At 36.6% G+C, this 14,913-nt stretch overlaps 1 protein-coding gene across 3 annotated transcripts in view; it reads left to right on the top strand.

Annotated features, from left to right (window-relative positions):
* The window catches only part of cdh23 (cadherin-related 23), a 351,845-nt gene that overhangs the window by 246,138 nt on the left and 90,794 nt on the right, over positions 1 to 14,913 (top strand). For all 3 annotated transcript variants that reach the window (XM_067422478.1, XM_067422477.1, XM_067422476.1), the window contains exons 14-18: positions 7,897 to 7,961; positions 8,962 to 9,199; positions 12,303 to 12,408; positions 12,712 to 12,839; positions 14,713 to 14,785. In XM_067422478.1, the coding sequence (XP_067278579.1) occupies positions 7,897 to 7,961; positions 8,962 to 9,199; positions 12,303 to 12,408; positions 12,712 to 12,839; positions 14,713 to 14,785 (610 nt within the window). The remainder of the gene's footprint in view (positions 1 to 7,896; positions 7,962 to 8,961; positions 9,200 to 12,302; positions 12,409 to 12,711; positions 12,840 to 14,712; positions 14,786 to 14,913) is intronic.

Here is a 14,913-nt window from a genome sequence, read left to right as displayed (position 1 = left end):
CCGTCCAATCACAGTGGAGGAGGGGCGGGACCAACCTCCACATTCTGCTTATACCACTTCAACAGATGAAAACAAGCTGCATAAAACATCGGGACAAAAATCTTTTTTAAAAAGAGCAAATACTTCACAATGTATCTGCATTTTTATATTGAATCAATACAGAAACAAACTATCTGAAAAACTTGTCACCTCAAGGACACCTCAAGCTCTTGAGACTTTTAAAAAAGGACTTAAAACATTTATTTTAGGAGAACTTATGACTTTTAATTATTAAATCTATTAGTATTTTACCATTTTTAAATGATCTTAACTGTAGCACTTTGAGATTTGTTCCAAATGTAAAGTGCAATACAAATAAAATGTATTATTATTATTTATTATTATTATCAGTCAAATGAAATACTAGTAATACTTCCGCGGATATTACGTATCATAACAAGCAAAGAGTCTCAACCGGAGAAAAACAGACATTTTTATATGTCTGATCTTTCTTTCTAGTTTTGGTTTGTTTAATTTGTCTTTTCTCTTTCCTCATTTGTTCCTTTTATTCATTTTGTTCTTGAATTATTTTGTTTTTACCTTATACATTTTTTTTTTGTTTATTTGTTTGTTCATTCTGTTTGTTCTTATTTGTCTCATTTTTGGCTTGTTTGTTTGTTTCTTCTCTTTACAGTGATTGGCTGAATCTATTCACAGGTTTACAGTGAGCTCATTAGCTATTTATTTGGTTGTTAAAGGTGTCATGATCTGAGAAATCCAATTTTCTTTTGAAAGAGATCTTCTTACTGTAACAATATCCTGCATATTTCAGAACTGAAAACTTCCTTGTTAGTCCAAACACAGCTTTTATTGAAACCAAGCCCAAACAACGACTCATGGAGTGTGCCAATAGAGGGAATGCATTGACGTCACTTTCCCGCCGGAACACGTCTCCTCAGCCGGTGCTGAGTGGCAGAAGAGCTGCTGCGTGACTGGAGTTAATAGAGGAAAACACGAGTAGAGCAAACGATTATCAGTTTAAACTAAAGTTTGGGCTTGATATAGTGGTCCTTACAACTTACTAAAGATTCAGGTACCCATTTATAATGACATGATTTCAACATTTCGAAAACATGTTGGAAATTTAATTATGAAAATATACACTGGATCTTTTGCTAGCTCCTTTTCGCTAATAATATGCTATTATTACAAATTCTTATGGAGGATTACAGATCAAGCGGTTATGGGCAGCGTTTCCCTCTTAAAGCAGCAGCAGCAGCAGGTGGCAGTGGTATGAGTGAGAAAATGACACGCTATTATCAAGTCAACGATGTCCATGGCATCCGTGGACAAGCCTCCAAACAGAGCGTCTAAATCAGAGGGTTTAGATCAGGAATAGGAATATACTATTATTTCTAAATTATAACACTTTTTGATTATAATTTTAGATTTCTAACATTATAAGTGCAGCCCAGGAAATATTATAAAACAATGCAGTTCATGGCCCTTCGAATATAAGAGAAGTGAACGTTGTGGTCCAAGTCACAGGGAAACTCTGGCCGGTTGGTTGAATACATTGTAGTTTGGCAACACACAAACACACACACATACATAAAGCACACACAGAGGGTGAGGTCATCATCGGGGCACGTTTGAATCATGGATTCTAATAGTGGCGCTGACAGCAGCACACACTCACACAACTCCATGACCCTGTACACCAGCAGCAGCGCCAGTCAACTGAAACCCCATTACCAGCGCCCAGCAATGATCCATCACGAGAGAGAGAAATTAAACAACGACAAACTCTTACATCATACGCTTACCTTGACATTAACATCACAACCAAAAAAGACCAAAATAAAATAAGCATAGCTGTTAAAGAACATCAATTTTGACATTCCATTTCAATGAGAATCAGCCAAAAATAATTTAATCAGGAACTGAGTCCATCACACTGTACTGGCATGAGCTCTGGGATTCACACACATCAAAAGGGATTTTGTGAAATGCGACAAACACCAAATATAGACTCTGCAGTCAGACTCCTGCAATAAAACCCCATGAATAGAGCATAACATTGCTGCTGCACGTTTTTTTGTTGTTGTTTTTTATACAAATCCCTGGATTAAAATACAGTTATGTCAGATTATTATTAAATAGATTACCGAATATTCTAATTGGAATGAAGTCACACCCTTATCTTCGATCATTTAAATAATTCTAGTTCTGAATGCTGATTGGCTGATTCAACTATGCTAGATCTGATTAGCTGGCTTTGCACAATTTTTGTGGTTCATACTATTTTCTTTTTTTAAATGAGCTTGTAAAACAACATTATGCAACATTTTATGTTAAACCGTAGGAGACGGTATTCTTTCATCACATTACCTTGGAATAATGCGTAAAGGGGTGGTCACTCTGCACTTTTCATTTCATTGACTTACATTCAAACGGAAACTCTTGTGAAAAGTTTTGCATTTCGCTGCGTTTCAAAGTTCAAGCTTGTTGAACTCACATCACGTGAAGACGTGTGATCAACACTGCAAAAAAGGCTTTTCTTACCTAGTATTTTTTGGTTGTTTTTTAGTCCAAACATCTTTAAATTCTTAAAACAAGAAGTATTTACTAGACAAGCAAAAGTAAATGTCTTGTTTTGGGGAAAAATAACTCAAAATTAAGAGTTTTTGCTTAAAATAAGAAAAATAATCTACCAATGGGGTAAGAAAATAATCTTAATTCAAACAGAAAACAAGATTTTTCTTACCCCATTGGCAGATTATTTTGCTTATTTTAAGCAAAATCTCTTAATTTTGAGTTATTTTTTCCCAAAACAAGACAACAATTTTTACTTGTCTAGTAAATTTTTCTTAATGTAAGATTGTTTTTTTAATTATATTTTGACTAGAAACAAGACAAAAATACTAAGTAAGAAAAGCATTTTTTGCAGTGAATAGAAGATCAGGAGGTTGTTTAAAGGTACCAGGCTGCTACAATGAGTGCTTTTTAGGAAGAACTTGTTTGCAAGGCTCATATAAAAGAAAGATATTGAACATTTCTGTTTGAGGCGCTTCACGGTAGCCTAGAAATCTAGACGCACAGCAAATCTAATCTGCCCACGAGTGTCATCTAGCAATTCTCAATACCCTTCTGAGCTGTAAACGCCAAACTCTTGTCGGGCCAATCACATCGTGTATAGAGTCGGTAGGCGGGGCTTAATATAATGACGGCCGAGTCGCGCTCTAATAAACACAGAAACTGGCAAATGGCGGTCTTTCAAATCAGTTTTGACCGTGACTCTGGAAGACTTGGAGTTAAGCTTTTCTCTGAGAAAAGAACAAAGAACGGCACTGAAGTCATTCTTAAGAAGAGAAGATGTGTTCGGAGTTTTGCCAACCGGATACGGCGAATGTTTAATCTATCAACGAGCTCCGTTTCACCTTCGTTGCTCTGGTTGGTTGTAGCGCTATCCTATCGTGTGCAGAGGGAGTTTGAAAGACAACCGTTTATCCCGCCCCTCGGATTGAACCCTGTCTATGGTGAGTTACCAGACCAAGCATCTTGACGTGGGTCTGACTTGTCAGGCTAGCTTCGCGGTGTACTTCTAATAAAATCGATGTCACTTCGCACAAAATTTGGCCAAACGGAGTTCGTCTTGTGACTAGATTTGGGAGTTTTAAACAGCTTGCTTTGGCTGGTAAACACTTTTCGAACTATCATTGTTCCATGGCGTTTTCTTAGTAGGTAGGTGTGGCTCTGAGGCCCAGCCTTCTTTGATGTGGACATCTTTTCCTGTTCCTTCTGTTCAGTCCATCAAGGTCTGACATCCACCGAGTAAAACCGTGAGCACACTGGAGAGCTGCTTTATAGTAGAAATGTAGTTGTAATTCTAATAGTCAACAGAATGTGCTAAACAGCCCATCAAATTAAAGTAAAACTGAACACTTTTATGTTCTGCGTTGTTTTTGCCAAATCCAATAAATAATCTGTAATATTTTTGTATTTGGATGGCTGGCAGCACTTATTTTCCACCAATGTGTCTAATGATGTCTGAGTAACCTCTTAGTTATTATGGCCTCATTGATTTCTGGCTTTAAAGGTCATGTAAGGCAGGGGTTTTCAAACTGGGGTCCGGGGACCCCCAGGGCTCCTCCAGAAGGTTCTATGGGGTCCCCAGAAAAATTCCAGGTAGTTAAAAGACAAAGTAAAAATGGATAAAGTCGAACAATCTAACTGTTTAATTTCTAAACGTTTCTCACCTTGTTTGCCATATACATACCTTTCAGAATTGTAAATGTTTGCTTTGTATAGAGAATTTTTCTCGCTATAGTCCCCTTTATCATGCTCACTGGGTGCGTAGAGCAGAATCATTAATGCGGGACGTAAGCCGCTTACTGGTGCATATATTTATTGTGAATGTTGCTTAAACAAGTCATTTTTAATTGAACACCTTCAGGTTTATACGTCCAACATTAAGTATATCCTATTTACATTTGGAAACAATGTTGTATTTAAAATGTCACAATTGCTATTTATCTAACAGTTAAAATGTTTTTTTATATATATATATATATATATATATATATATATATATATATATATATATATATATATATATATATATATATATATATATATATATATATATATGGATTTAAGGGGGTCCCCCATAAAGGTGCATCATATTTAGGGGTCCTTGGCATTGTAAAGTTTGAAAACCCCTGATGTAAGGTAACAAACTATGGTTGGTCACTTTAAATCTCATCAGATGGTCTCTTCCCATTTAAGTGGTCAGTTTTTGGCAGGATCAAGCTGCAAATTGGACCAGACGTTGACTATTGGCAAAGTCTGGCCATATGAGGCTATTGAGAACTCGACTGTGTATGTGTATATTTACAGCAAAAAGCTGCAGAAAACTCTATAAATCAGATTCAGTCCACCAAATCAAGCCCCAATAACAAATGTGCTGCTAACAGACACCTGCACATCTGCTTTGATGGATTATCAGATCCAAAAAAGAAAACAAGTTCTCTTTATATCAGGATCTAACAGATGTTACACTTGGCGTGCGTGTGCGCGTGTGTGTGTGTGTGCGCGTGCTTGTGCCTGCGTGTGTGTGCGCGCGCGCGAGCGTGTGTGTGTGTGTGTGTGTGTGTGTGTGTGTGTGAAAGGGAGAAAAGTGTCACTTGTCAAATTTTATTTTTCTTTCACACACATACACAGCTGTGCTGTTGATTCTGTGGTAACTTTTCTATTGATTTGCATAAAGAAACAAGCCAGGTTTGTTTCCCTTCAGCACTGAATAGCTTTATTTCTACATGCACACACACATTTATGCTATCTGTATACTATCAACTTCACTGAGATAGCTGTAAATATTCCTATGCTGTATTAATTATCAAATGCATTGTCATTTTGGGCAGTTTTTGTGATGTTGACTAGATGCCAAATTCAGCATCTGTCACTGTGGTTTCTGGAAACACTTTGTCCCGTTTTCAGAAGAAAAATGTAAATGTTTTGATTTTGCACTATAGGTCAAAACTTAAAAGGTACTTTTATTGTTTGTAATTTTGTTTATTCAGTACAGCAAGACCTCGTTAAATTCATCAAAAAGTGACAGCAAAGACATTTATAATGTTATTAAATCTTCTGGGAATCTTGGTTTCCACAAATATTTTAGGCAGCACAACTGTTTTAAACATTGATAATAATAAGAAATCAGCATATTAAAATGATTTATGAAGGATCATGTGACACTGACTTCTGGAGTAATGATGGTGAAAATTCAGCTTTGCAATCACAAGAATAAATTACATGTAAATATATATTCAAATAGAAAATGGTTATTTTAAAATTGTAATAATTATTAAAATTTTAATTGTATTTTTGTCAAGTAAATGCAGTCTTGTTGAACATAAGGGGCCCTATCATACACCCGGCAGGCAATGCGATGCCAGGCGAGATGAAAATGTTTTTCTTCTAGTTTCAGCCCGACGCAGTTAACATTTTCACATCCAGCGCTACGTTGTTTAAATAGTAAATGCACTCATGCCCATCTGTTCACGCATTTGGTCTGAAAATGAGGTCTTTTTTGAGGAACTGAAAACGACTATGCCATTGACCAACAAAAACCTGGTCTAAAGTCAATAGCGCAGTACTTAAGTGTTGTTTAAAGAGACATTAGTAATATGTGTCTATAGGAGTGTGCACAATGTGCGTACAAATCCTCCATTGGTGCGAGCACAGCTGGCTTTTAAAGGGAAAGGGAGATGAGACTCTGATTGGTTTATTACATAATATGCCCCAAACACACCCATGACTCATTAAGAGAATAGGGACGACCATGCACCTTGTGTCCAGACAGTTTTTTACTTTGTTAAACTAGCAAAAGTGGATTCGGACAAGCCCTAAGAACACCTGCGCTATGTGCTTCAGACCATATATATATGTATATTTAAAGATTTAATATATACATTTAAAAAAAGAATGCAGAGCCAGAATACAGTCAAGGGGTGTCCATTTGGAAACACCACATAAAGTGAGATGTGTGTAGTGTGTATTGTATTGGCCCAGAATGCATGATCCATTAACTTAATTTTCAGCAATTTCCCTCATTTGTATGTACTTGCTAAAAAATATTTATGCATGCCATCAAGTGTCCCGCCTTGTGAGAGAATTTTTTCAAAGGCTGGAGAAATTATTTATATATATATATATATAAACGTTTCAATGTTTCACTGTTCGTTTTTTTCATACCACACATTTCAAGATTTAACTCTTTTATATGTGTGTCTTGCGATCATTCCACAGACTCTTGTGAATGTCTTTCAGAACTTTTCAAATGAAAAGCTCTCAATTCATCCCAAAATAAAACTCATACTTTTTTTGAAGGCAAAGTCATTAAAGACAAATTGATTATGAGCATCTGTTGTTGTAATTTCTTTAGTTTGCACCGCCTGCTCTAAGCGGTGCTTGAACTCAGGTCTTTCCACATGGGAGTCTGACGCTCTAACAATGAGACTAAAGGCTGCGACTTTTTGCGTAAGCCACTACTAGAGCGTCTCTTGACATGAGGAGAGTGTACCTGCATAGCTCTCATTAGGTCGCCTCGTTACACTATCATGACAGATATATTTCAGAACCAGCCGCTATCAAAACAATCTGGCTGCGGGCACGGGCCAGATATTATCGCTGGCAGTCCATTTTTGACCCTGCGGGCCGCCAGTTGCCAACCACTGCCTTCTGGTAATCAATCAAGTCAAGTCTCCTGTCGATGCACTTTATGTGAGGAGCACTAATGGTATTACATGTTTAGTTGCTGTTTATGTAGAGCGTTCCGAAACAGGACAGAAAGGCATGCTCATTAGGTTTTTAAATGGCAGCACGCAAAAAAATTGTGAGTAATTGTAGAGGTGAGTCAACATGTCAGTGAGACCACTTGTGTGTCACTCATCATTACTTTCTTTTACTTTAAAACTTTTCTCTTTTATAAAGGTGGTTCTGACCATCGAAGAGTGGAGAGAGAAGCACAAGCTAGTGTTGTTTTAAGGTAGAGGACAGGGCAGCCGGTTCATGCCAGCCCATCTGGTGTGAGGAGTTTTCTTCCCCTTATGGTCCTTACTAAAGTGTGTGTGTGTGTGTGTGTGTGTGTGTGTGTGTGTGTGTGTGTGTGTGTGTGTGTGTGTGTGTGTGTGTGTGTGTGTGTGTGTGTGTATGTGTGTGTGTGTGTGTGTGTGTCAGCGTTAATCGTGCAGAACAGTGTACTTTGTAGGGTAGGACAGGGGATGCTGACACCATCATCTTAATATTAAAACACTGAAACACTCAACACAAACACACATTCACATAGAAAACGACCAAGTGTATATGTGTCTTATTGATGTTCATTGCTCTCTGTTTGTGTGTGTCTCTCTGCAGGCCACGGATAATGACATTGGCACGTTTGGAGTGGTTCGGTATTACTTCAGCGACGAGCCAGACCAGTGAGAATATCATTCATTAACATACTGTGACCTTTCACACTAATACAGCATCCCGTTTAATTCATTCATTTCCTCTGATTAATTTAATCCACATCTCTGTAGATTTGCATGCCTTTCTCTCCTTCTCCTATAGGCTGATTTCTTCAATGGCTGTGTTTAGAATGCAATACTAGCATACTGTTTACTACACACACACGCACACACATATATAACATTTATTGACATCACTATATTACACATTTAATTCAACGAGCAACATAGACTTCTCCGCTAATTTAGGAAATAAAATGGTTATTTAATTTTTTGTATTATGATTTATAAATAATATAAACTAATTTAAAATAATTTATTTATATATTTATTTATTGCCTAAATGTATTATGAAGATCTGATCAAGAAACAGATCACAGTATTGTTGCACATTATTATACAAATGTAAGAGGACATCTGGATTTTCTGGGCTACAGACAATTTTTATACTTTTTATACTGTGCTGTATTGTTATTGTTAACTAAAACAATTAAAAAGTATTTTCATTTAAATAAAGCTGAAATAAAATATATGCTGTAAATATTAGATGAAAAACTTAAAACAAAAAATATGTAAATGTTGCCTTGGCAACTAACTGAAATAATTTAAGTTGAGGTTCTAAAATGACTAAAACTGAAATAAAAGTAAATCAAAGCTAAATAGAAAAATTTACCACAAAAAAAAACAATGACAAGTTAAAGTTCAAATGAAAATTGAAAATATATGTAAAATAGCGCTAATTAAAAACATGTATAAATAAAATAAAGTCTATCATAGAATATACTGTAAAAAAAAACTAAAATAACTCTTACACTGTGCAGAGTATACTTACTGCATATGAATGGCCATATGCTATTCTGAACATAGGCTTTGCAAGATCCAACGCTTTCAAAGTTGTCATTTTGCATCTAAACGTCTCTTGCAACTATTAATGAATCAATGGTGACTCATTTCCATGTGTTAACCCCAGGTTCTCAATGGATGCGGAGACGGGTTGGGTGACTCTACGAGACCGGCTGGATTATGAGCTCATGAGGCGCTTTACTCTAACGATACTGGCTCGTGATGGAGGAGGGGAGGAGACTACGGGACGTCTCCGCATCAACGTGATGGATGTAAACGACAATGCGCCGGTCTTCCAGAAGGAGGCGTATACAGGTTCGCTCATGGAGAACCAACAGGCTCCACAGCAGGTCGTCCGAGCCCGGGTGAGAAACATAGAATACATAGAGAAAAACAGGAGCAAGAGAAACTAGAAAGAGACAGCGCTGTTCACAACACATTTTAATTGTGTCATTTATGTTTTTCAGAGTAGAACAAACTATTTATTGATAGAGAATGTATGGTGGGTTTGATTTGGTACTGATTAGATGATGAAAAGACATGGGAATGGCTGAAAATGTCAGCTTAATTAGAACGCTTTTTTTCTTTTCTTTTTTTTTTTCTGATGTGAGCCCTGTGCAATCGTGGGTCAGTCTGTCTGTTAGTGTTCATTATGTCTCTGTTAGTGTTTCATTCTCTCCGTGTGTGGACACTGCTGCACTAATTTCAGCAGTCTGCTCTAATCTGTGCTGTGATTGACAGTTTGACGGCAGGTGCTGCTCTCATCTGACCAGCAGGGGGCTCTGTGATAATGCATGTCTGCCACTTCACATCTTCAATACAGTAGTGGCCAAAAGTGATGCCTGGTGGGGATATTTACACAACGTTTGCTTTTAATATCACTTCATTAAACTATCAATATATAAGGAGTATGTTAAATTGGGTAGAAGAATACACTAAACTTGGTTAAGGTATTAAAATTACAAAATTATTTAACAAGAAAGGCTAACTCCAGTATATAATTAAATATGGGTTTTATGCAATATTAAAATACAATATTTTTTTGGTGGCTCTCCCTTGTTTTTTTCATTTACAGCACTGACTAAACTTTGCATGTGTCGTGATTAATGTCTTTCTAATCCCAAATGAACCCAAAGTTGAGTTGCATTGGAAGACCTGCATGACTTCTCACATCTCAGGTTTATAATTTCCCGAGGGTTTTCGATGGCTTTGAGGTGCGGCGACTGAGGATGCCACTTAAAGACTTCAAAACGCTAAGCATTAACACTTTCATTGCATGCAATTCTGCTGCATTAGTTTGGAAATGTTATCATGCTGGAAAATACACAGTTGATCTCCAAACAGATCCTCCATTCTTGGCTACATGTTTTCAGCAGGATTCCCAAGTATTTCTCCATTTTCAAAGTACCAGCAAGCAACACAGTAGATCCTCCCAACACCTGCTGTAGACATACGTGCCCATTATGTTTCCCCTGCCGTGCTTAATGGCACACGCATGCATTTGGTATTAAAATACTCCAGGTGTCTCCTACGAATATACCCGACACCGTCCAATGATAGGTTGTTAAATTTTGAACACGCCTCCAATCTTCCACACTCCAGTCCTTATTTTCTTTGGCAAACACAAGGTGTTTTTTGCAGTAGATAAAACGAATCTAAGCAGAACTACTTTCTTTACTGGCACACAACCCCTGATCCAGCCGATCAAGATGAAATTGGAGATTGCAGGTCTCATCCAGGTCTTTAGAAGCTGGTCTGAGGTTTTCCCACATTCAGGTGAAGAAGCTCACTAGCCTTCGTTGGCGGCCACAGCACTTTACATTCTGCATGGTAGTGGTCTCAGAGTGCTTTGAAATGATTTTGTGCATTGTGGGACCATTCACATCCAGCATGAGCAGTATCCAAAACCGTTTTTAACAATATCCTCATTGGTTGCAGAGCTCTTTCCGTCTGCCTGTTTTCACTACAACCCACAGAATAAGATCTGATAATACAGCTAATACCGCCACATAGTGATTTATTGAGTTATAGGCTGAGCATGAGGAGTGCAAGATTGGCACTTGGCAAAAAACGACGTCCACGTATTTCAGTATTTCATTATTTTACACTCCAGGCACAACTTCACAACATGCATACAAAATAAAAAGTTTGAAGAAGCCAATTTTCCTATTTTTCTTTCAGCCACTACTGTATACACCATTAATTCATTTGTCATCTTAAAATACAAAAATACTACTCTTTTAAGACAAAAGCTAATAATTCAGTTTTTCTATTCATTGAATGACTTTTATACATTCTTATACGCAAGATGCATGTTTTGACTTCCTGAAGAGTGAAAAGCTGTGACTTTGATGCAGTAATATTTTAGTATTATTTATATACTATTATAGTATTTATTATTACTATAAAATATAATTTATTTATAATACTATACTAGTCAAGTCAACTTTATATTGATTTATACAATACAGATGATTTCAAAGCAGCTTTACAGTGATAAACAGGAAAATAGTGATCATCTATGCAGTCAATGATCAACTAAAGCAGCTCTACAGAAGACAATGCCATTATATTCAGCTCAACTCGGTTTCGTGTTGATTCAGTTCAGTTCAATGACTGTGTAAACTCTTCCTTTATCAAATGAGTTCCTTTCAGTCATAAGCATCTCTACAGAAGACAATAGTCCCATTACTCAGTTCAGTGTTGAGTCCGTTCAGTTTAATAACAGTGTTGCAAAAATCTTCAATTATGATTATCAATTCAGTTTTTATTCTCATCCCATAGTGACAGTGCAGTCAAATCAATAATATTACTAAATACTAAGTGTCCCAAAACAAGTCAGAGAGTACAGTGGCAAGAAACCTAAACTCCATCTGGTGACAGACATGTAGAAAAAACCCTGGGAGAAAGCAGGCTCAGTTCTTCTCTGGCTAGTGAACAAACAGTGTAAATTATCATATGTAAAAGTCGAATTATGGATTAATATCATTCAGAATATTTAATTTGGCTCCTTCTGCTTGAAGATCGGGATATGTCTGAATTACTATAATATTATAAATGATTTATTAGCTTTTATTTTTATATTTTCAGTTTTCATATTAATTTTAGTCTATGTTGTATAATTATGCACTTTTCTATATTTCTTTTTGCTATTTAGCTTTTATTCGTTTTTATATTTCGGTTAGTTGGCACAGCAACATTTCTCATTTTTGATTTTTTGTTTTTTTAGTTAATTTGTTTTTATTATAAAATTTGGATTTAATTTCACCTTTATTTCAATTATGAAATAAATATTTGAATTTTATTTAACAATAAAAACAAGCTGTGTTTGCTTGAGTGCCACATGTCAGATTTTGACCCTACCAATGCCAGAAGTTTTGGGGTAGCACTATCTGGAAACTAGTTTGGAAATAGTCATTATAGTCAGGATATAATGAATTTCTGCATGTCTTTTTGTGTTGTTCTCAGGCCACGGACGAGGACTCTCCTCCAAATAACATCCTGACCTACTCCATCATCTACGCCTCTCAGTTCAGATCATTTTTCAGCATCAGTGTGGTGGAGGGCTATGCAGGTCTGTGTTCATATCAAAGTCACCTAATAATGTGATTTGACTGCTTGTTCAGCCTGTTGACGGGTTACATTAGGCTCTCGCCATCGCTCTGTGCATTAGCGGGGAATCGGATTTGGGTTTAACACCTTAAAGCGTGAAAATGCCTTTAGAGAATCCTTTGTGACCTCTGGTGTTTCATAAACGGATTATAGATGGCTGTCTAATAAGTATGTGCTGATGTATTTGTTTTTTGTCTGTTATTATGTTTATTTGATTGTTTGAATCATAACCCCTGTTTGTTTGCTGTTTGTTCGATTGTTTTAGTCATCACCGTGAATCGTCCTCTGGATTATGAGCAGGTTCCTGGTGGATTCATCTTTCTGACTCTGATGGCCAGAGACGGAGGGAACCCATCCCTCAACAGCACTGTTCCAGTCACCATTGAGCTGTTGGTGAGTACTACACCTGCCTTCAGTGAGCAGAACTTTCTGGAGGGATTGTCCAGTATACCTACACCATGAAAGATGGCAATCCTGTGGGATTATTTGATGAAAAATTGTGTTACATTACTGTTCAAAAGGTTGGGGTCAGTAGGAGGTTTTTTTTTGAGAGAGAGAGAGAGAGAGAGAGAGAGAGAGAGAGAGAGAGAGAGAGAGAGAGAGAGACTTTTATACAGCAAGTATGCATTCAATTAAATAAAAATGACATTAAAGACAATTACAAAAGATTTCAATTCAAATAATTATGTTCTTTTCATTATTATCAAAGAATCCGGAAAACAAGGTGTATCAGGGTTTCCACAAAACAACTTTAGTTGGTTTCAAAATTGGTAATAATAAATCTTTCCTGAGCACACAATCAACGAATTAGAATGATTTCTGAAGGATCATGTGACACTGAGACTGGAGTAATGATGCTGAAAATTCAGCTTTGATCACAGAAATAAATTACATTTAAAAAAATGTATTTAAATAAAATATTATTTTAAATAGCAATAATATTTCACAACATTACTGCTTTTACTTAATTTTTCATCAAATCAATACAGCCTGGCTGAGCATTCAAAACTACTTTCAATAACATTGGAAACAAAAAGAATCTTCCTGACCCTAAACTCTTAAACTTGATGTGTTGCATCTTACAGCAGTAGAATTGTCTTTTAAATTAAATTAAAGGAAATATTTTGGGTTCAGTACAAGTTTAGCCACACAAAAAAATGTGTTTGTTTTCTTTAAGAGAAAAAAAAAAAGTGGTAAAAATCATTAATACTTCCGTTTAATTATTTGAAATGTGTATTGTATATTACTTGAGCTGTGAAGTTTTGTCAGTTACAGTGACAGTTTTAGGGGATTATGTTACATTGTCCTGCCAAGAAACTAAATCATGTTAAATCGCATATTGTTTACATCTAGTGTTTTTTAAAATTATTATTTTAGCGTTTACAGATTGGCCTCAATCACTTCCCCTTAAAGGCCCTGTTTACACCTGGTATTAAGATGCGTTTTGGTCAATCGGATCACAAGAGGACGATAGAAAAACATACAAAGAGCAGCTTTTTTTTCTGCTCTGAAAGCCACAGGGCCAGCTGAACTCTGTAAATGTGTGTTAGAAATCAGGAATGGTGAGAGAAAATTGTACTTGGTGCATTTTTAGTCTTTAAACCAAACTTGGGTCTTCAGCCGACAAAGTTGAAATCCCATCTGGCTAGCGCGCTTCCCAAAATGAGCATGCATTTTTGACTACCTCTGGAAGTGGTCGAAAGAACGTGTGATCCAAAATTAATCTTACGCCACAAATGCTGTGATTGAGTTTAACTTGTAACCCAGAATAATACTTTACCTTTATCCTAGAATCTGGTGAAAATGAAGATTACAGAACCGTCATTTCAGATTTCAGTTCCTCACACAAAGCAGACACAGTTTGGCTTTGTGTGATGTGTTCTTTGTGAATTCATTGGTTTTCCTCTGAGGTTCATTGACTAGGACGGTTAATCCACAGATCATTTCTCTCTGACATTTCTCTGCTCTTTCATTATGATTCTGATTAGATACATTTTATCTGAAAAACAGCAGGGGTTTTGACATATCCGTGTGTGTGTGTTATTACTGAACGTTGAGCTGAATTGAAGTGGTAAAACAGTATGAGTCTGAAATTGAATAATTTCCCATCGCCACAGCCTGTGAATTTCCATTAAACCCCAAAAGCACTCCATCAATACATTTAATTACAACCAAGAGCATTTTTTCCCTGTGGAAAATTAATGAGTTAATATTTAAAGACTTTTTCGATGCCTAAAACACTCCTGCACCCTCCTTCCCTCCGCAGGACGAGAACGACAACCCACCCGAGTTCAGCCTCCCGTCTTATATCGTCAACATACCGGAGAATATCGTTGCAGGTATGTTTACATTTATATTATCAAAAAATTAAAAAACGTATCAACATGTAGCGCATGTACAGTGCTCAAAACCTCATGACAACATTACTAGATTGCTGTCAGTGATGATTTACAACGTTAAGCCAACT

This window comes from Pseudorasbora parva, chromosome 17, assembly GCF_024679245.1.
Source record: "Pseudorasbora parva isolate DD20220531a chromosome 17, ASM2467924v1, whole genome shotgun sequence".
NCBI classification, from domain to species: domain Eukaryota; kingdom Metazoa; phylum Chordata; class Actinopteri; order Cypriniformes; family Gobionidae; genus Pseudorasbora; species Pseudorasbora parva.
This window is presented reverse-complemented; position numbering and strand designations above follow the sequence as displayed.